The 20,358-nt window shown below is 51.2% G+C and overlaps 1 protein-coding gene across 1 annotated transcript in view; it reads left to right on the top strand.

Annotated features, from left to right (window-relative positions):
- Window positions 1–19,248, top strand: part of GRID2IP (Grid2 interacting protein) — a 35,257-nt gene extending 16,009 nt beyond the window's left edge. The window contains exons 5-22 of the mRNA XM_003795478.2: window positions 2,180–2,249; window positions 2,574–2,668; window positions 3,024–3,207; window positions 6,661–6,815; window positions 8,649–8,798; window positions 9,002–9,099; window positions 9,320–9,437; window positions 10,102–10,442; window positions 10,808–11,224; window positions 13,274–13,361; window positions 14,179–14,256; window positions 14,811–15,007; window positions 15,318–15,473; window positions 15,609–15,695; window positions 16,057–16,186; window positions 16,276–16,394; window positions 18,771–18,935; window positions 19,177–19,248. Of these exons, the coding sequence (XP_003795526.1) occupies window positions 2,180–2,249; window positions 2,574–2,668; window positions 3,024–3,207; window positions 6,661–6,815; window positions 8,649–8,798; window positions 9,002–9,099; window positions 9,320–9,437; window positions 10,102–10,442; window positions 10,808–11,224; window positions 13,274–13,361; window positions 14,179–14,256; window positions 14,811–15,007; window positions 15,318–15,473; window positions 15,609–15,695; window positions 16,057–16,186; window positions 16,276–16,394; window positions 18,771–18,935; window positions 19,177–19,248 (2,720 nt within the window). The remainder of the gene's footprint in view (window positions 1–2,179; window positions 2,250–2,573; window positions 2,669–3,023; window positions 3,208–6,660; window positions 6,816–8,648; window positions 8,799–9,001; window positions 9,100–9,319; window positions 9,438–10,101; window positions 10,443–10,807; window positions 11,225–13,273; window positions 13,362–14,178; window positions 14,257–14,810; window positions 15,008–15,317; window positions 15,474–15,608; window positions 15,696–16,056; window positions 16,187–16,275; window positions 16,395–18,770; window positions 18,936–19,176) is intronic.
- The last annotated feature ends 1,110 nt before the right edge of the window (window positions 19,249–20,358 follow it).

Below are 20,358 nucleotides of genomic sequence, written 5' to 3'. Positions count from 1 at the left end.
AGCCATTATTGTTGTTTGGCGGGCCCGGGCTGGATTCGAACCCGCCACCTTAGGTGTATGTGGCTGGCGCCTTAGCCACTTGAGCCACAGGCGCCAAGCCAAGAAAAAAATTATTAATTTCTCCACTTTGGATGTAGCTCTCCTGGCCATGCCACCACTACCTTCATCTCGCTGTTTCTCCCAGACATGTAGCTAAGGATACTTGGATACATGGCCTAGGGTAAATCCAGGCCAAGTGCCATTCTTCCCATCCCATCCTGCAGGCTAGAAATCATATGCCTTTCCTGGTACAGAAAGACAAATGGATGCTTTTACAGAGGGGGAGGTTTTACAGAGGGGGAGACTAAGAGAGGTTCTGGCAAATCAAGGACCAGAACCTGAGGTCTCTTGATTTCTTGGCCCGGTGATATTTGATCCCCTTGACATCCCTTCTGGCCCTACCACCACTTTCAGGCAAGCGAGATTGGATTAGCTGCTGCCATCACCCTCTCATTTTTAGTCCAAGGAAAGGACTTCCCCCCATCCCACCTCTCTCAGGAAGTCTTTCTTGACTGTTCCCCTTCCACTCAGGACAATCTGCACAGCCTCAAAAGAGCAGTACTCACAATTTTGAGAGTATTTATCATTTAGCCATTTGTCATTTCCCCTACTTGTTTTCCAATCAAATTTAGAGTGATGACTAACAAAAGAGGCAGACAGGAAAAAATATCTCCATCCATAAGAGCCAGCTTATCAGCCCTCTCTTCTGGGTGTTAGGTACTAGGTTAGGCCCTGACCTTCAGGGCCATCAAGGCAAAGACAGAATTCAGTGCTCCCATGTGTTTTACAAATGCAGGTTTTATTATTATTCAGATATGTAAAGCCCTCAGATCAAGAGACAACTGCCATTGAAAACATGGTTCATCATTTGAAGTTCCCAAGAGGAGGGGGCATGCCACACCATGGGGCAGGGTGGTGGTGGGGGATGGTACCTGGTTGGTCAGGGGATAGACAGAAGGCCTCAGGGACAATGTGGTCAAGAGCCTTTATTATAGTTTTCAGAAAAGGAATAGGGAGGGCAGACCTAGCAGGTTTAGGATTGGCTGGTTGCTCTGGGGCATAAGGACTGTTGTTTGGTTCCAGAGAGGATTAGTCAGGTGTCCTCAAACTACAGCCCGCTGGCCACATGTAGCCCACCTAGGACATTTATCTGGCCTGTCAGGTGTTTTTGCCACTGCTGCCTGTCCTGCTTAGCAGCCGACTTGTCCCAGGGGCTGAAGTCCCGGGGGGCTGTAATGGAGTATGAGCTTCATAAAGGTGCTGGTTGCTCTGGATCAGTCGGTTTTCATTAAGCTAAAATTAGTTTCATCAAGGTTAGTTTTCATCAGAGGTCCTTAGAAGCCAGTCCTCCAGCCTCTGCCAGCCTCCAAGATGTCAAAACATCAGGGAATCCAGGGGGAAGAAAAACATGATTAATACCCCACATTTCCAAGCCTGAGAGAGGAGACTTCCATCCTCTTATCAGACACATTCTCACCTGAAAGGAGGAATCTCTGCCATGGACCTTTATCTGAGGGTCCAAGAGCAGTGTGGGAGCTGCCCTGCAATGAGTATAGATACTACAGAGGTGTTGTCCTCAAGACTTTGCTCTGTCCAACAGCTCAGGGCCTGACTGATGGTCCTGCCCTCCAGGGATCACTCCTGTCATCAGCATTAGGTCCTTAGAGCAGCTGAGATCAGAGAGGTGCCAACACTATGGCCTGGATCTGCTGACCTGATGGGACTTTTCTCTGCCACTCACGCCTGTGTATCTGAGTCTTCATGTCTCACTTATATGGTGGGAATAGTGTCTGGCTCCCAGAACGGGACGCTGCCCTGCTGACTAGCACACCCTCTCTTTTTTTTTTTTTTTTGAGACAGAGCCTCAAGCTGTCACCCTGGGTAGAGTGCTGTGGTGTCACAGCTCAAGGCAACCTCCAACTCCTGGGCTTAAGCGATTCTCTTGCCTTAGCCTCCCAAGTAACTGGGACTACACCCACCCCACCACAACTCCTGGCTATTTTTTGGTTGTAGTTGTCATTGTTGTTTTTTGGCAGGCCCAGGCTGTATTCAAACCCACCACCTCTGGTGAATGTGGCTGGCGCCTTAGCCACTTGAGCTATAGGCACCAAGCCAGCACACCCTCTCTTTTTACTTCTAGGGAGCCCAGCTGACAATGCTGCCCTCAAGTCAGGTGACCGGATCCTCTTTCTCAACGGACTGGATATGAGGTCAGAGGCTATTGGGGAAATCAGAGCTTGGTGCTGTACCTTCTGCCAAGACTCTTGGGACACCCAGGCCATGGTCCTGATCTCCTTTGACCAATTGGTCCCCAGGGTTTGTCTCACTTCCAGGGGCAATCTATATCCCTCTGCTGGCCGGGACCCTAGTTCATCCTTCCAACCCCAAAATAACCCAGCTCCATACTGAGGACATAGAACGGCACAACTGTGGACTTGATGTGTGGCCCCTGTGGGCAGGATGGGGGGTCTGATTGGTGGCCATGGACAGGGCTCACCCCAGTCAGGCCCTCCTGGGCTATCTCTTCTTGGCAGGAACTGCTCCCACGACAAGGTGGTATCCATGCTGCAGGGGAGTGGAGCAATGCCTACACTGGTTGTGGAGGAAGGGCTCATCCCATTTACCAGCGGTGAGACACCCACTGACACTTGGCTTCCTTGGCCCACAGAGACCCTGATGGGCCACTATGAGTGGGATTTATGAGTGTGCAGAGGATTCTGCTATGGCCTCAAACCTGCAGCTTTTCTTCCGAGGGCTGCCCCCAGGTAGTGCTGTAGACCTTCCTCCCATACTCAGCCTCAGGGACCCTGCCCCAGTGGTTCCTCTGTCCTTGTCCCTGTATCCAGCTTTGAATAGCAGGTGCAGGGAGGCACTGGATGCCATACCCCAGCTCAGGAGGTCTGCTGGCCCCACCTGCCAGAGAAACTGCATCTGGCCTGAGGACTCTGGGTCACTCATGCCTCTCTTGCCTATGGTCCCAGCAGACTCTGATTCTTTGGATTCCCCCAACCCATCATCAGCGCTCACCTCCCTGCAGTGGGTGGCGGAGATCCTACCATCCAGCATTCGAGTCCAAGGACGGACCTTCAGCCAGCAGCTAGAACATCTGCTCACACCTCCTGAGCGCTATGGGGTCTGCCGGGCCCTGGAGAGCTTCTTCCAGCACAGGTGGCTGGGCCAAAATGGTGGTAGGGACCTGACCTGTGGTATGCCCCAAGTCCTGTTTAAACACACATCCTGTTCTCCCTGCCTGAGTCTCTTCAACCCATTCTCCTGGGGGAGGCTCCATGAAGATGGTAACTGGTAACAGGGTCTCTAAGGTGGTGGATGATTGGGCTACCCTAGGATAGACCCTGACTCCGACACCTCCTGTTGGAGTCAGGGTCTGTATGAAGTTAAGCAAGTAAGGCAGACAAAGACCACCTGTCCCATTGTTAGCAGGACCCTCCTGACAGTCTCAAATCTGAGTACATGGGCCAAGGCCTTGGGGGTAGGGTGGGTGTCTTTCTTTTGCACCTCAACTGCAACAGACTGCATTTATCCTCCTTGGTCCATAGGGTCATTATCATGGTCTGTGCAAAGCCCATCATTTGTTTGTATGCTTTTATTGTGTTTAAACAGTTTATATATTTTTAAGAGACAAGGTCCCACTATGTTGCTCAGGCTGGAGTGCAGTTATGTGAGTATAACTCACTGCAGTTTTGAACTGGGCTCAAGTGATCCTCCTGCCTCAGCCTCCAGAGTAGCTTGGACTACATGTACACTCCAACCGCATCTGGCTAATATTTTTTTAAATTAATACATATTTTTTTGAGACAGAGTCTCACTCTGTCACCCTGCATAGAGTGCTGTGGTATTGTAGCTCATAGCAACCTCAAAGTCTTAGGCTAAAGCGATCCTCTTGACTCAGCCTCCCAAGTAGCTGAGACTACAAGCACCTGCCACAATTCCCAGGTACTTTTTTCTATTTTTAGTAGAGATGGGGTCTTGATCTTGCTCGGGCTGGTCCCAAACTCTTGACCTCAAGGGATCCTCCCACCTCAGCCTCCTAGAGTGCTAGAATTACAGGTGTGAGCCACCAAGCCTGGCCATACCAGACTAATTTTTAAATTTTTTATAGAGATGAGATATTGCTATGTTGCCTTTGCTGGTCTCAAACTCCTGTCCTCAAGCGATCCTCCTGCTTTGGCCTCCCATAGTCCCACCAAGTCCAGTCAAACGGTTTTAGCAAAATACAATTCTATATAATTAAATACATACTATATAATTCACCCTTTTAAGTATACAATTCAATGGTTTTAAGTATATTCACAAATATGTATAACCATACTCAGATCTTGTCAATTTTAGAACTTCATCACATCAAAAACTCTCACTGTGACTCTCCCAACTCCTTTGTCCCCACTCTTAATCTTTAGAAACCACTATTCTACTTTCTGTCTCTGTAGATATCCCCATTCTGGACCTTAATATAAATGGAATCATATAGTGTGTAGACTTTTATGTCTGGCTTCTTTCACTTAGCATAATGTTTTCAAGGTTCATCTAAGTTATAGAATGTACTTGGTTCCTTTTTTACAGTCAAATCATACTCCCTTGTATGGCTGATAGCTGTACCTCATTTTGTTCATCCATTTGTCCAGTGGCGAACATTTCCGTTGTTTCCATCTTTCATTCCCTTTAGCTCCATTCTTCCCATTTCTTTCTACTGTAAAAGCCACCAGTCTGAGGAGTTTAATACTGTCCTGTTGTTTGAAGGTGTTCTTGAAAAGTGGGCATTGCTGCTTAGTATGATGTGTTTTTTAATTTTATATCATTGTGCTATGTACAGGTATGACATTTAGTGTCTGACTTTTTCACCCACTACTATGTGTTTAGCTCTGTCCACATTGCTCTGTGTACACTTAACTGATGATAATGACAGACAATTCTCATAGATCACATGGTAGCACTATCCAGCTTTTAATATTTGTCAGTCTTTTAGCCATAAAGTGACAAGTGACATCTTGTTATTTTTATGTGGTTTTCTTTCTTTTTTTTTTTTTAAGACAGTCTCACTATGTCACCCTCAATAGAGTGCTGTGCCGTCACAGCTTACAGCCACCTCCAACTCTTGGGTTTAAGCGATTCTCTTACCTCAGCCTCCCAAGTAGCTGGGACTATAGGTGCCCGCCACAACACCTGGCTATTTTTTTGTTTGCAGTTGTCATTGTTGTTTAGCAGGCCTGGGCAGGGCTGGAACCCATCAACCTTGGTGTATGTGGCCAGTGCTCTACTCACTGAGCTACAGGCACCAAGCCTATGTGGTTTTCTTTGATTACGAATTATATTAAGCATCTTCTAATATACTTGTGACCTTTTTCTGTGTTTTTCTCTGTAAATTACCTGTTCATACCCTTTGGGGTTTTTTATTCTTGTTGATTTGCATGAGTTCCTTCTAAGTTTAGATACTGATGCCTTATTGATTTTAGACATTGTATATATCCTCTCCCTGTTACTTCTATTATTAGTTTTGTTATATCTACTATTAATCTGTTTAAATTGTGCTTCTTTGAACAAATCTCCTTGATTTTGTATAATCAAATTTATCACATTTTTGGTTTTATGGTTTTGGTGTTTCAAATTTTAAGAAGTCCTTCCGGCTCAGTGCCTGTGGCTCAAGTGGCTAAGGCACCAACCACGTATACCCAAGGTGGCGGGTTTGAATCCAGCCCGGGTCCGCCAAACAACAATGATGGCTGCAACCAAAAAATAGCCAGGCGTTGTGGCGGGCGCCTATGGTCCCAGCTACTTGGGAGGCTGAGGCAAGAGACTCGCTTGAGCCCAGGAGTTGGAGGTTGCTGTGAGCTGTGATGCTGCAGCACTCTACCCAGGGGGACAGCTTGAGGCTCCTGTCTCAAAAAAAAAAAAAAGTCCTTCCCTGCTTCTAGGTCAAAAGATATTCTCATAATTTTCTAATTTTACTTTTCACATTTAGGTTTTTTATTCACCTAGAGTTCACCTATATGTATGGTATTATGTAAGGATCCTGTATTTTCCCATGTAATTCAGAGGTTAGCAAACTTTCTACAAAGGGGCAAGTACATGTAGTAAATGTTTTAGGCCCATGCAGATCTCTCTGACAACTATTCAACTCTACTGTTGTATCTGTTGTATCTTGTCTATATATAGCATAGACAATAAATAGGTATGGCCATGTTCCAATAAAACTTTCTTTACAAAGAGAGACAAGGGCACAGTTTTAGCCTACAGGCCATTGTTTGCCAATTCCTGATTTAGTGAGTCAGTTTTCCTGGTACACTTTATATGTTTTATCTTCACAACAGCTGTGTGTGGTAGATGCTATTTTATCCCCATTTTACAGATGAGGAAACTGAGACACAGAGAAGTTAAGTAACTTGAGAAAGGTCACTTAGCTGGTAAGTGGTGGAGCCAGGATTTGAATCTGACTTGCTTGACATGGAATCTGCCTTTCTGCCCACTTCTCTTTCTTTCAAGAGCAGGGGCAGGACATGAGGCCAACCTCTATGGTCTGAAAGTACCATCCATGTTCACCCCCACCCTGCTCATCATGGTGAACCCGTAAGTAATGAACCTTTTGTTTCTGCACCCCCTTTCCAGAAACATTGACACCCTCATTGTTGATGTCTATCCTGTTCTGGACACACCTGCCAAGCAAGTCCTTTGGCAGTTTATTTATCAGCTGCTGACCTATGAGGAGCAGGAGCTCTGTCAGGAGAAAATTGCATGCTTCCTGGGCTACTCAGCCATGACAGGTAAGCATCCTCTGCCCCACCACTTCTCTGCTTGTAGCTGCTGGCTGCCTAGCCTCCCAGGGAAACAGCTACATACGTGTTCTTACCTGTGAGGTCTTACAGCCCCCACAGATGTGCCTACCTGCCATGCAAATACATGCTTAACACATGAGGGCTTGGCCCACACTTGGTCCCATAGATGTATCTTCTCAGCTTGACTTTGATGCAGCAACCTGATTTACCCCCTAACCACCTGGGGTCTCAGATTTCTCATCCCAAAATGGGAGTGATCTCAATGACTTGGCTTTGTATTCTGGGAAGTGTGGCATAGATCCAGAAACTTGTATGGTTGCTGCTTACAGACATGCCAGCACATACTGCCTGGATTGTGAGCACATGGTTGGATCACACCTGGCTGGTGGGCTCCCAGTGTGCTCTCACATGCACACACACAGGCCTGTGGGGCTGTGTGCAGCCTCAGCTCCCTGCTACTGCCTGCCCATTACAACATACCCCCTCCCATGAACATCCCCTAAACCATGCACTCATTGTTTAGGTAGTATGAATGGGAAATGTGCCATACCCTGTGAATCAACCCTATTCTAGGCACTATAACTGCCTACTGTGACAGTCCCTGCAGCTCAGCTATATACTGGCCTTTATATGCTTACTATCTGTGGTCTCAGGGACTAACAATTTTCTGGGGAGGGCTGAAAGTTTTAGTAAGAAGTTCAGGGTCCAGGCCGGGCATGGTGGCTCACACCTGTAATCCTACCACTCTGGGAGGCTGAGGCAGGTAGATTGCTTGAGCTCAGGAGTTCAAGACCAGCCTGAGCAAGAGCAAGATCTAAAATCTAAAATAGCGAGGCATTGCAATGGGTGGCTATAATCCCAGCTACTTAGAAGGCTGAGGCAGAGGATCAATCACTTGAGCCCAAGAGTTTGAGGTTGCCAGGCAGGTGATGGCATGTCCTTATCTGAGACTCCCAACCCGAAAATGGTAAGACGGCCCAGGTCAAGGTACCCTTGTGGCTGCTGCTGTGACAGATCTCTGTCTCCCAGACCACCCTGTTAGCTGTGACACCATGCCACTGTAGGGCGGACAACAAAATGAGACTCTATCCCCCCACCAATAAGAAACAAGCTCAGGGTCCATGCTGGGCAGCACATGTCCCTCATATCTGCCTAGACCTAGAACTTTCTGTTCCACCTGACAAGCCCTGATGGACAGCAATGACTAGGCCTGGTCTAAGCACAGGGCATTGCGGTCATGGAAGCATAAAGACCTAGGCTCTTGGCTCGGCGCCTATAGCTCAACCGGCTAGGGCGCCAGCCACGTACACCTAAGGTGGCGGGTTCGAATCCCCAGCCCGGACCCGCCAAACAACAATGACGGCTGCAACCAAAAAAAAAAAAATAGCCGGGCGTTGTGGCGGGCGCCTGTGGTCCCAGCTACTTGGGAGGCGGAGGCAGGAGACTCGCTTGAGCCCAGGACTTGGAGGTTGCTGTGAGCTGTAATGCCACGGCACTCTACCCAGGGGGACAGCTTGAGGCTCTGTCTCAAAAAAAAAAAAAAAAAAGACCTAGGCTCTTGTCATGGGAGAAACCCAGCTGGGGTGGGCTTTGGCCATCCCCACTAGAGCCTTTGTCCTCAGGGCAGCTCTACCTATGTGCTCCTCCTGTTCCTGGTATCTGGTTTCTCACTCCAGGGCTTCCCTGCCTCCAGAGTTGTCCTAGAGGCAAGTGGGGTAAGCCCCACAGCCTGGGGTCCACACACTGGTGCAGATGACTTCTCCCTGTTTGGGGAGGCTCCTTGACTGGGCTCTGAGGACACAGGGGCCTCATGTCCCACAGCAGAACCAGAGTCTGAGCTGGACCTGGAGCCTGAGCCTGACCTGGAACCAGAGCCTACTCCTGAGCTCCAGCCACGGAGCTCCCTGAGAGGCTCCTCAATGTGCCACCGCAGCCTTCGGTCCCAGGGCATGGAAGCTGGCCTCAGCTGCGGTAAGGCTGCAATGGGTGGGAAGGTGCAACTTGGGCTCAGTTTTTCCACTTACAAAATGGGCTTGGGAAGATGAGAATTCCCAGGGAATGCAGGTAAGCTGAGCTGAGTGGTCGCCCTCCTAGGTCTGTAGGGCTGTTGAGTCTTGGCTGGGGCCTGAGCCTTAGAACTCAGATGTGGTAACTAGACCCCAATTCCCTGGTAGGTCCTGGTGACTGCCCTGAGATGCCTCTTCCTCTGATCCCAGGCGAGCGCCAGGCAGGTGATGGCACATCCTTACCTGAGACTCCCAATCCCAAAATGGTGAGACCTTCTCTTTGCCTCCAGATGGTGTCACAACAGATGGGGTATGGGTGGCCCCTGGGGCTGCCACTGTGGCAGAAGGCCCAGGTCAAGGTACCCTGTGGCTGCCGCTGTGACAGATCTCTGTCTCCCAGACCACCCAGGCCTGGCCTCTGAGCCATGTTGGAGCCATGAGGGGAAGTGGGGGGTGGGGGCTGGACTCACCTATGCCTCCCTCCAGATGTCAGCCGTCTATGCAGAGCTTGAGTCTCGTCTGAACAGCAGCTTCAAAGGGAAAATGGGGACTGTGTCCAAATCCCGGGCATCCCCACCAGGCCCCAGCCCAGCAGTCACTGCAGGTAGGGTTCAGCCAGTCCTGAGTCCTGAGGACAGCACTGGCCATCTTGACTGCATGTCAGGTATTATCCCACCCTCAGGCATACCCCTGAAGCTTCTCCTGTAGAATGTGGTAAACCCCCAGAGGCCTCCATGCATGGGTAGGGGCTCAGACCCTCTCATTTTCCCTCTTGCCATGGCTGTAGATCAAAAAAGCAGAGAGCTTCCCCTAAGCAGTTTCCAAGTTAGCTTGTGGCTTTGGGGTAAATTATTAAGTGCACACATTGCTGTGTGGCACAAATGGAAAGATGGTTTCTCTGCAGCTCAGAAGGCAGGAATCCTGGGAGAGGCTCCAGTGAACCTAGAACTTACTGGGCTTGTCTTATGACTTTTGGTCTGGGCTAAAGAAGGCCTTCACAAATCAAAGGCCCTTTCCTGGCTGGAACCCCTGGTGTCCATTCTAAGATGAGCTGCAGTCTGGCTTGTCTTGGTCCCCAGTGGTGCTTCCTCTTCTAACCTGCTCCAGCCTTTGGTCACCCAGGGTCTTCCCGTACTGTGCCCAGGGAGGGAAAGTGGAATGCCCTAGGACACAGAACCCACCTGCCCTGTGGGACCCTCCTTCCAGCCTGCACCTGGGACCCAAGTTCTAGCTAAAGAGGCGTCCTCATGCTTCATTCCCCACCTCAGGACCCAGGACCCTGTCTGGCATCTCGTGGCCCAGTGAGCGGATCCTGCCCTCCCCCTGCTACCACCCGCTGTGCTCAGGGGCCTTGGCCTCCCCCAGCAGTTCCGAGTCCCACCCCTATGCCAGCCTGGACAGCAGCCGGGCACCTTCCCCACAGCCAGCCCCTGAGAGCCCCACTAGCCCAGACCCTGGCCGCCCACCCAGCCACAGGAAGCTCTTCACCTTCTCTCGGCCCATGCGAAGCCGAGATACAGATCGCTTCCTGGATGTATTAAGCGAGCAGCTGGGTCCTCGGGTCACCATCGTGGATGATTTCTTGACCCCCGAGAATGACTACGAGGAGGTGGGCATGCAAGCAGGCATGGAGGGCAGGAGGTGAGGTGGGGTGTGGAGGTCTGCAAGGCAAACCCTGTCCCTGGGCTTCTGCAAGAGGCCCACTGCCCTCAGGATCTTCCCTAAGCTACCCATCTGCCTGCCCCAGTCTGTCCTAGAATCTGTTTCAGGCTAGCCCACTCCCTGGCTCAAGCTATCCCAATCATACCCCTTGTCTCAGACTATCCTATACTCTCTCAGACAGATTATCAACCCACGGCCTGAGGCTAATCCAAGCTAGCCCACTCTCCCTCAACTTGCCCCATGCTTCACACATGTACCTTTCCCAGTCTGTCTGGACCTAGCTTCACCCTCTCTTCTTATTCTTCCCCCAAGATGAGCTTCCATGATGACCAGGGCAGCTTTGTAACCAATGAACGGAGCAGCGCTAGCGACTGTGTCAGCAGCAGCGAGGAAGGCAGCTCCTTGACCTATTCCTCCATCTCTGATCATATCCCTCCACCCCCACTCAGCCCCCCACCACCGCCACCCCTGCCTTTTCATGACCCCAAGCCCAGTTCCCGCACCTCTGATGGGCCCCGGGGCCCCACTCAGGCACTGGCAAAGCCCCTTACCCAACTCAGTCACCCAGTCCCTCCACCACCCCCACCACCCTTGCCCCCACCCGTGCCCTGTGCCCCTCCCTTGCTATCGCGGGGCCTGGGTCACAGGCGCAGTGAGACCAGCCACATGAGTGTCAAGCGCTTGCGGTGGGAACAGGTGGAGAATTCAGAAGGCACCATCTGGGGTCAGGTGGGTGACCTGGGGCCTGCTGGTGCCTTGAACCAGGAGGGGAGGATGGCCTGGGCCACAGCATTGAAGAGAAAACCCATCCTCTGGGCCTCTTCCAATATCAGCTGGAACAGCTTCTGCTCCCCTCCTCCCCAAGCAGAGGATGAGTTGGAGGCCCAGCCCAAGCACATGCCCACACTTGGTGTTCAGTGTGGGTACTGAAGCCAAAGATACACTGTGGACACCTGAAAATGCTGCCATGCCCACCCTTGAAACCTATCACTCTTGAACCTGGACTAGTTTTCTTAGACTCTTAAAAGGACAGCTGGCCCAAACTACTGTACACCAGCCTGTACCATTCCACTTTGATGCTTAAATTTCCTCCCACACATCACTGCTAGTATATACTTGAACACCTTCAGTTATGGGGAACTCACTGCCTGTCAGAGCCCTCCTTCCCACACTGGACAATTTTAACCATTCTTTGTATTTCTGAAATTTCCTTTCCCTAAGATTCCCATGGCCTTTTTTCTATCTATCCCTTTAAATCAGGCAGAGCAAGTATATTCCCTTGTCTACAGACCAACCAACCTGTAAGATGAACAAAGTTCACCCTACCCCTGTTTTTTAGGTCATTTCCCTAATGACCTTGTCTAATCCTACAGTCCAGTGGCCATGTCCCTGTCAAAGAGCAGGCCTCATGTGGAACCCCCAGTTGGGCTCAACCAGCTTATAGGAGAGAACAGGGTTCTCGCCTTCATTGACCTGGACATCATATTTCTTTTAATATGGCCTGTAGTCCCTCTAGCTTTTGGGGCTACCCTATCCCAATGCTCATGCACACCATCATCCTCAACCCCAGTTTCTTCATCTTCTTGGGACCAATAGCATGTTCTCATATGTAGCCACACTATGCAAGGCATGCCTGTCATTTTTTCCTATTGCCATCTCCTGGTTCTGTCTCCTGCCCTCCCAGCCAAGATGATATCAGCCCATGTCTCCAGGAAACCTTTCCATGTTGCTAATAAAGATGCTCAGTGGGACAAGGCTACAAACAGGAACCTATGGCAAGGCTACAAACAGGAACCTATGGGGTCACCTGGAGACCTCAGTCCTACCAGCCTTAAATGGGTCTTCATGCCTTCTCCACAGCATGGTCCTTCCACTGGTTACTGAAGTTGGACACAAGGACACGGGTTGCACATCTGGCCATGTGCAAACCCATACCTGATGTACCTGATTTGCAGCCATTTCTTTGCCTGTCTTTCTCTCCTTTTGGCAACTGCCCCCTCCTGACTCTGTCATAGCCCCAGACAGAGAGCCCCAGCCTCTCTGTCATCTGGACCATTCATCATCGCCACCTGTCTAGCCCGTGCGTTTTCACAACTTCAGCACTCCCTGCCTCTGCCTAGGGCAGCTCCAATGAACTTACTCTCATCCAAGAAGGCCTGGAAACAGGACCAGACCCCTCGGTCACCACCTTTAGCTGCCTTGGTAGACTCTACCCCTTCACAGCTCCTTTATGTCTCCTGCTCCAGCCCCACTTGCTGGCTTCTGCATGACTAGAGTTTCACATATGAGTATACTTTTTTTTTTCAGAGACAGAGTCTCAAGCTGTTACCCTGGGGTAGAGTGCTGTTGTGTCACACCTCACAGCACCCTCAAACTCTTGGGCTTAAGCAATTCTCTTGCTTCAGTCTCCCAAATAGCAGGGACTGCAAGCACCTGCCACAGTCCTAGGCTGATTTTGTTGTTGTTGTTGCAGTTATTGTTGTTTTAGCTGGCCCAGGCCAGGTTCAAACCCGCCAGCCTTGGTTTATGTGGTGCCCTAACCATTGAGCTATGGGCACTGCCAATGTATTTTTAACTTTAAGAGTTGCTGGTTTACCATTCAATGACTTGGATGCTTTGGCTTCTCTTGTAGTCTCCTCCCTCTTTTGGCTTCTTCCCAAGGCCTAAGGGGTGCTTTGCTGCAGGGAACCCCCAGAAAAGTCCTGAGTGTGGGGATAGGGGAGAACAGTCCTGCCACTGTTGTTCTTCCTATTTTGAGCTTCCCACCCTCCTTTGCAGCTTGGGGAAGACTCTGACTACGATAAGCTGAGTGACATGGTGAAATACCTTGACCTGGAGCTCCACTTTGGCACCCAGAAACCTGCTAGTGAGTGGGCCTGAGGGCCCTGGGGAAATCCCAGATGCCACACCAACTGTGGCAGCCCACCCACTTGTCTTCTGTAGCATCCCCAGGCTTAGAGTCCTCAAGGGCTGCACTGACTGCTGTTTATCTAATTCATCTTCAAACCTGCAAGCCCGGAGTTGATTTCTCAGATGCTTAGTTTTTTCAGTCTCAAAGTGGAGATAATAATAGCTGGCATTTATTGTGTACTGACCAAATATTAGACATTCTCACTTGTAAATTAATCCCATGACAATTCTATAAGGTACATACTATAATTGCCCTACTTCTTAATGAGAAAGCACAGAAAAGCTAATAATTTGCTCAAAGTCACACAGAATAGGGTGGACAGGAGGCTTCCTCAAATACATCTTCTGGTCTCCTTTCCTATCACCCCTTTCTGGTTATCTCCCTATAGTTAGTCGTTGAGTGGGATTCCAAGCAGCCATAGTTGTGTGTGGCAGGGGGTCCCAGGATGGAGGAGAAAGGCCCTAGTTGGTTCAAGAATCATCTGAAAGGCAGAAAGCTCTGCCAGCTTAGTCCCAAAGGCTCAGAGGAGAGAGGGCATTTGAGGGCAGTGGATGGGGTGGGAGGGGTATGATACTCACAAGCTGTGTGTCTGACTAGACCTGATGGTCTACAATTTGAGGAATGAGGGGACTGTACACCAGGAGTCAATTCGGTCAGGGTCATACTGGGGGACGGGGTCTTGACTGTTGGCTGTGGCCACACCACTCCTGGGCCCTCCCACGGCATCCTCGGCCTAGCCTCTCCTCCTTAAACTGTCCAGTTTCCCTTCCAGAGCCGATACCCAGGCCCGAGCCCTTCAAGAAGAAGGAGGTGGTGGAGATCCTGTCCCACAAGAAGGCCTACAACACCTGTGAGGGGCGAGGACACCCCCCCCCCCAGGGGTGCAGGGGGAGGGCGGTAGCCCTCCGTCTGAGCTGCAAAGCCTCATACCTGCCCGGGTGGGTGACAGAGATTAGACTGTAGGCGCCCGGATCCCTGTTGCCCGGTTGGCTGAAGGCCCCCTCCCAGACCCCACAGATAGCGGGATCACACGCGGGCGCAGGTGCTGGCCTTGGATGCGCCTGGTATCGGCCCCGCCCTCACTCGGTAACCCGCTGCCGAGTTGGGGCCCGGCCTTCAGCTGCATCCTCCACAATCCCCCTTGCGGGTCCTGCCCTGCTTCCTGGCCCCTCCCCCACAGAACCCACCCAGCCTATTATCTTTCGGTCTCGGAGAACCTTGCCCTAGCCCTTTAGTCGGCCGCGGAAGGACTGTGAAGTTTCTGGCCCGCCCAGGCCCTGCCAGCTACCCGACCTCTCGCAAGCCCCGCCCCCGGTGCTTGTTTCCCCACTCCCGGGACGCCTTAGCCCAGGCCATCTGGAAGCCCCGGCCCCGCCCCTGCTCACTTCGTGGCCCCGCCCTCAGCCATCCTCTTGGCTCACCTGAAGCTGAGCCCGGCGGAGCTGCGGCAGGTGCTCATGAACATGGAGCCTGGGCGCCTGGAGCCCGCGCATCTGGCACAGCTACTGCTCTTCGCACCCGACGCCGACGAGGAACAGCGCTACCAAGCTTTCCGCGAGGCGCCGGGACGCCTCAGCGAACCCGACCAGTTCGTCCTGCAGGTACGGCAGCTGCAACTCCCGCCTAGTGGCCTTAGAGGTTTCAGGGCTCGCGCTGTGGCCGAGGGCTGCTTTGGCCCCGCACCCCTTGTGTACCGCCACCGTGCTTAGACTTCTTATTCCCAGTTTTACACCTCTAACGGCCAGTTTCCACCCAGGGTCTGAAGTGGATGGGACGCAGTCTCCCCTAAGGGTCATACTTGTTTTTCTACGGACACCAGCCCAGGCAGTCAGCTGGCCCCCAAACCAGGTTGGGGGGGGGAAGTGGATACCCTGCGGGGATAGTTGAATCCTGGCCCTGTCTCCGCGGCAGATGCTTTCGGTTCCCGAATACAAGACCCGTCTGCGCAGCCTCCACTTCCAGGCCACTCTACAAGAAAAGACAGAAGAAATCAGAGGCAGCCTCGAGTGCTTGCGCCAGGCCTCCCTTGAGCTCAAGAACAGCCGGAAGCTCGCCAAAATCCTGGAGGTTAGGGGCCACCTCCTCCCCGGTATCCTACGTGCTCCTCTGCCCCATGGGTTTTTCAGCCTGGACAGCTGGGCTGGGGGTGGGGTGTTGGGAGGATGAAGACCTGGGCAGGATCCACCTGCCTTCTCTCCACAGTTTGTGTTGGCCATGGGAAACTATCTTAACGACGGACAGCCCAAAACCAACAAGACCACAGGCTTCAAGATCAATTTTTTGACAGAGGTGAGAAGTCACGTGACAGTAATGGATTGGCTTACAGTACCACCCAGTGAGGCATTGAAGTCATGCCTAACACAAGATGTGGCAGAGGGGAGGAAAGAACATTGTGATCAAGGAGGGCTCTCCTACCAGGAGGAAAAGCTAGCTGCACTGAGGCCAGGACTTGACTTCAGCAGAGGTTGGGGATGGCATGGGAGAAGGTGGCTTCCTCAAGCCAAGTCTCAGGATGCAGGAAAGTGGAAGGGGGAAGGGGAGTTGCAAAGAGAGTGTCAAAGGCCTGGAATTGATGGCACAGTCTAGGAGAAGCTGGGCCTATGTGACCAGGGAGCACTTGAGGAGTATGTGTGTTGGGGTTCACTTGCAGCTGAACTCCACCAAGACGGTGGATGGGAAGTCCACCTTCCTGCACATTCTTGCCAAATCATTGAGCCAGCATTTCCCTGAACTCTTGGGCTTTGCTCAGGACCTGCCCACTGTGCCCTTGGCTGCCAAAGGTAAGCTGGGTGGATGAGCAGGGAGGTAGAGGCATGCTGTCCTGGTCTGGAAGGGTAGCCCCATGAGGCTTTGGTCGCCCTCCTTACAGTGAACCAACGAGCCTTGACTAGTGATCTGGTTGACCTCCACGGCACCATCAGTGAGATACAGGCTGCCTGCCAGAGCATGTCCCCCTCCAATGAGGACAAGTTTGCTGTCGTCATGGCAGTATCCTCTGAGCAGATTGTCTTGGCATTAAGCTAGACCCTCTGGTGGTTGGGTAGAGTTGGTTATGGCTCCAGTGGCCACTACAGACCCCAACTCCCAGCAGAGATTCTGGACACAGGCTTCTGTGGCATCCAGGGGTCCTGAAAGAGGTTCTGTCTTGGGTTATTTAGAAGTGTAGGCCAGGTACAGTGACTCATGCCTGTAATACTAGCACTCTGGGAAGCTGAGGTAGGTGGATTGCTTGAGCTCTGGAATTCAAGACCAACCTGTGCAAGAGCAACACCTGGTCTCTACTAAAAATAGAAAAACTAGCCAGGCATCTGGGTGAGTGACTATAATCCCAGCTACTTGGAAGGCTGAGGCAAGAGGATCACTTGAACAGAAGAGTTTGAGGTTGCTATGAGCTATGATGATGCCACCACACTGTACCCAGGGCAACAAAGTGAGACTGTGTTCTCGAAAAACGACAACAATAACATCTAAGGGCCTATGTCAAATCTGTGTGTAACCGAAGCCCAAGCTCTTTTGAGTGCCCCCAAAGCCATTGCCTTACCTCATCTATCCTCGTGGGCAGTGGAGCTCAGACCTAAATCACAAGATACAAGAAGAGGCCTGCCAGGCTTTACCAGCCAAAGGCAGTCAAGGATGAGGGGACATTCCCACTGAGTCCCCCAGGTGGACATGGCCAGGAGGGGGGGATAAGCCCAGATGGAGAGGATGGAGAGAAGAGCATGTCCACCCCTCCCTGCTCTCTGTTTTGGCCCCACCCTTGAAGGAGAAGACAAGGTTTTCCCTGCTGAGACCAAAGCTAGACAAAGAGGAGAGCTCTGGGGGCTGTGCCTATGGCCAGAACAGGAGGGCTCCACCTGGAAAGCCCTGTCATGTATACCTGAACACAGAGCATGGTGTCTGGTGGAGATGAGTGTCCAGGTAGAAATTTGGTGTCAGATTCCATCCTCCCTCTCAGGAAGGCTACCTGGGTGGAATTGCTGACCAGCGCCTTGCAGAGTATCACTGAGCAAATATTGTACCTTCTCCTCACTGTTATCCCTTCACACTCACCAGCTTCTCACTGTCACCCCCTCACAACCACATAACACCTAGATATTTTGCAGATGTTGAAACTGAGACTGTTCAAGTGAGGGTTCATCCATTCTACCATACCTCAGTTTAGGGGTATCTTCCTGCTTCCTTAGGCTTGGGGAGGGTTCCCCAGAGAGAGGACATCCTCTGCAGGGATTTGACCTTATCCATCAGACAGGCCTAGGCCCAAATCCTGACTCATTTGCTCACTGACTATGTGATTCTGGGAAAGTCTCATAGCCTGAGCCCAGTTTTTTCATCAGTAAAAAGAGAGGTAGTGAGGACCCCTATTACAGGGGGCTGTTGTACTCATTCACTGATTGTGATGCTGTCAAGTTCAGCCCTGGCTCTGACACTGCACTCAATGTGTGGTCTTGGGATAATTGCTAAAGTCCTCTGTGTTTTAGTTTCTTATATGTGAAACAGGGATAATCTACCTCATAGAAGTATTATGATGATTAAATAAGAATGTATAGAGGCTTGCTTAGAGCCAAGCTTGGCACAGTTTTAAGTGGTGAAAAAATGATAGCGATTCAGCACTGGATCTTTTCCCAGGAATTACTGTGTGCTAGATGCTGTTTTAAACACCAGAGGTACATATAGGGAACAAGCTTGCACTTAAAGGATAGAAAATGAACTTGAAAGCGATTTCATATAGAGACAAATGCTATAGAAAAAAAGGGCTGGGCATAGTGGTTCACACCTATAATTTCAGCACTTTGGGAAGCTGAGACAGAAGGATTGCTTAAGCCCAAGAGTTTGAAACCAGCCTGGGCAACATAGTGAGACCCCATCTCTACAAAATAAGAAAATTAGCTAAGTGTGGTGGTGTGCTCCTGTAGTCACAGCTACCTGGACAGGCTGAGGTAGAAGGACTGCTTGAGGCCAGAAGTTTGAGGCTGCAAAAGCTAGGATTGGGCCAGTGTACTCCACCCTGAGTGACAGAGCAAGATCCTATCTCTATTTAAGAAAAGAAAAGAGAGAAAAGCCTAGAGAGTGACAGAAGGGATATTGTAAGTGGGTAGTTGGGGGAAAAGGGACTGATGGCCTCTGAGCAGAGTGCCAGGGAAGAGAGAGCCAAAGTGAAAGGCCTGAGGCTGCAATGGCTATGGTAGGTTCCTGAGTGAGCTTAGTGGGCAGTGGGACTGGCACCTCTGAACAGGGCACCCCTCTCCACTGACTCAGGGCCTGGTCCTCTGAAGGACTTGTTCAGCCAGAGTGAGAGTGGGGCAACTAGGGTGCTGTCTGGGGGCACCCAGCAGGCTGGCTATTTCCTTAATGGAGACCTATCAGTCCTTTCTGGAGACAGCCCAGCCAGCACTTCGGGCACTGGATGGGCTGCAACGTGAGGCCATGGAGGAGCTGAGCAAGGCACTGGCCTTCTTTGGGGAAGATTCCAAGGCAACTACCTCTGAAGCATTCTTTGGCATCTTCGCAGAGTTCATGAGCAAGTTTGAGGTAAGCTATGGTGTTGACCTCCAGGCCCCTTCCGAGAGGTCAGGGCCAAAGGGCAAATGAGAGGGATCATCCAGAAGACCAGGGTGGGAGTGAGTTCCCAGTGAGTGACACATCCACACAACCCCTGGGGTGGGGGTTGGGGGGAACCGCAGCCTCTGTGCTGGTAGTCTGGGGTAGGAACAAGATGTTTGAGGCTCCTGGAACCACTGACCACTGGTTCCCCTGTATTCCTCCTCTCCAGCGAGCACTCAGCGACTTGCAGGCCGGAGAAGGCCCACGCAGCTCTGGGATGGTTTCTCCCCTGGCCTGGTGATAGTGGCTAGCTGGGTTCTCTGCAGCCTAAGCTTGGAGACCAACATCAGGGCTGCCTGGATGCCACTGAAGACCAGTGCCATGGCACCCTGCCTGACCCTGAGCAGCCTGGCCAGTGGAGGGAAGGGCCCAGCCATTCACCCTCCAGCTACCTCAGCTGCTGCTTCTCTGCCTAGGGCCTCCCTGCCCACCCTCCTTCAGTCCCTTGCCCTTAGCTGGGCCCAGACTTCCTGAGGACCCTGCCCTAACAGTCCAAGAACCACTGGCCCCACTCTCCTGTTCTGTTCCCCTTCTGAGACCACAGGTGGATTGCAAAGAGGCTGCTGTCCTGGGACAAGGTCTGTCACTGGCCTAGCAGCTTGGCTGGAGTGTGCCAGGATGTGTGAACCCCTTTCTGAGTCCAGGAACCAGGAGACTGACACCCTAGGGCACACCATGCAGAGCAGGCTTGAGAGCAAGCCTGGATCTTGAGAGCTGGAAGAAACTACAGTTGACTGCACTCAAGGAGGCAGGAGAACAGAGGTTAAGGGTGGTGGAGTAAGAAAATACTCATGTCAGATTGCAGGATTGGGTTTTTATTCCAGTGTACAAACTCAAACCAGTTTAGAGGTGGCCAGATTCAAAGTGAGGAGATTGGGAGTGGGATGGGGATTGTCATGGTTAGAGGCAGAGAGAACAGGAAGATGTTTAGGCTATGAGTGAGCAGGATTTGGTGGCCCATTGCTAGGTTTCTTACCCGATGGGTCATGACATTCCCTGGAAAGGGTCATGTGAACAGAGAGGTTTGGAGGCAAATGGCACAATTGGGACATATTTTGAGATTTGAGAGGCTGGTTTATATGTGTCTGGGGATAGAGGAGGGAGTTGTATGGATGTTAGGAACAGGAGGAGTGTGGTCAGGGAAGGTGTGTGACTTGTTTCACTTTTTTCATTCTCCAGTAGGCAGATGACTATATTAGACAGCTTCCCGTTACCTTTTCTCTTTTTTCCAGAGAATTCTGAAGTGGGCTTTAAACCTATCTCTTGGATTCTTTTTCTCCCACTGTCATCAAATGGTATAATGTTGCTCCTGGGTAGTATTTGGAAACCATTTAATTGTTCCCAGGCTCCC

Source organism: Otolemur garnettii, unplaced genomic scaffold (assembly GCF_000181295.1).
Source record: "Otolemur garnettii isolate 467f Iridium unplaced genomic scaffold, OtoGar3 scaffold00092, whole genome shotgun sequence".
Taxonomy (NCBI): domain Eukaryota; kingdom Metazoa; phylum Chordata; class Mammalia; order Primates; family Galagidae; genus Otolemur; species Otolemur garnettii.
The sequence above is the reverse complement of the archived record's forward strand: the minus strand, read 5'-3'. Positions and strand labels throughout refer to the sequence as shown.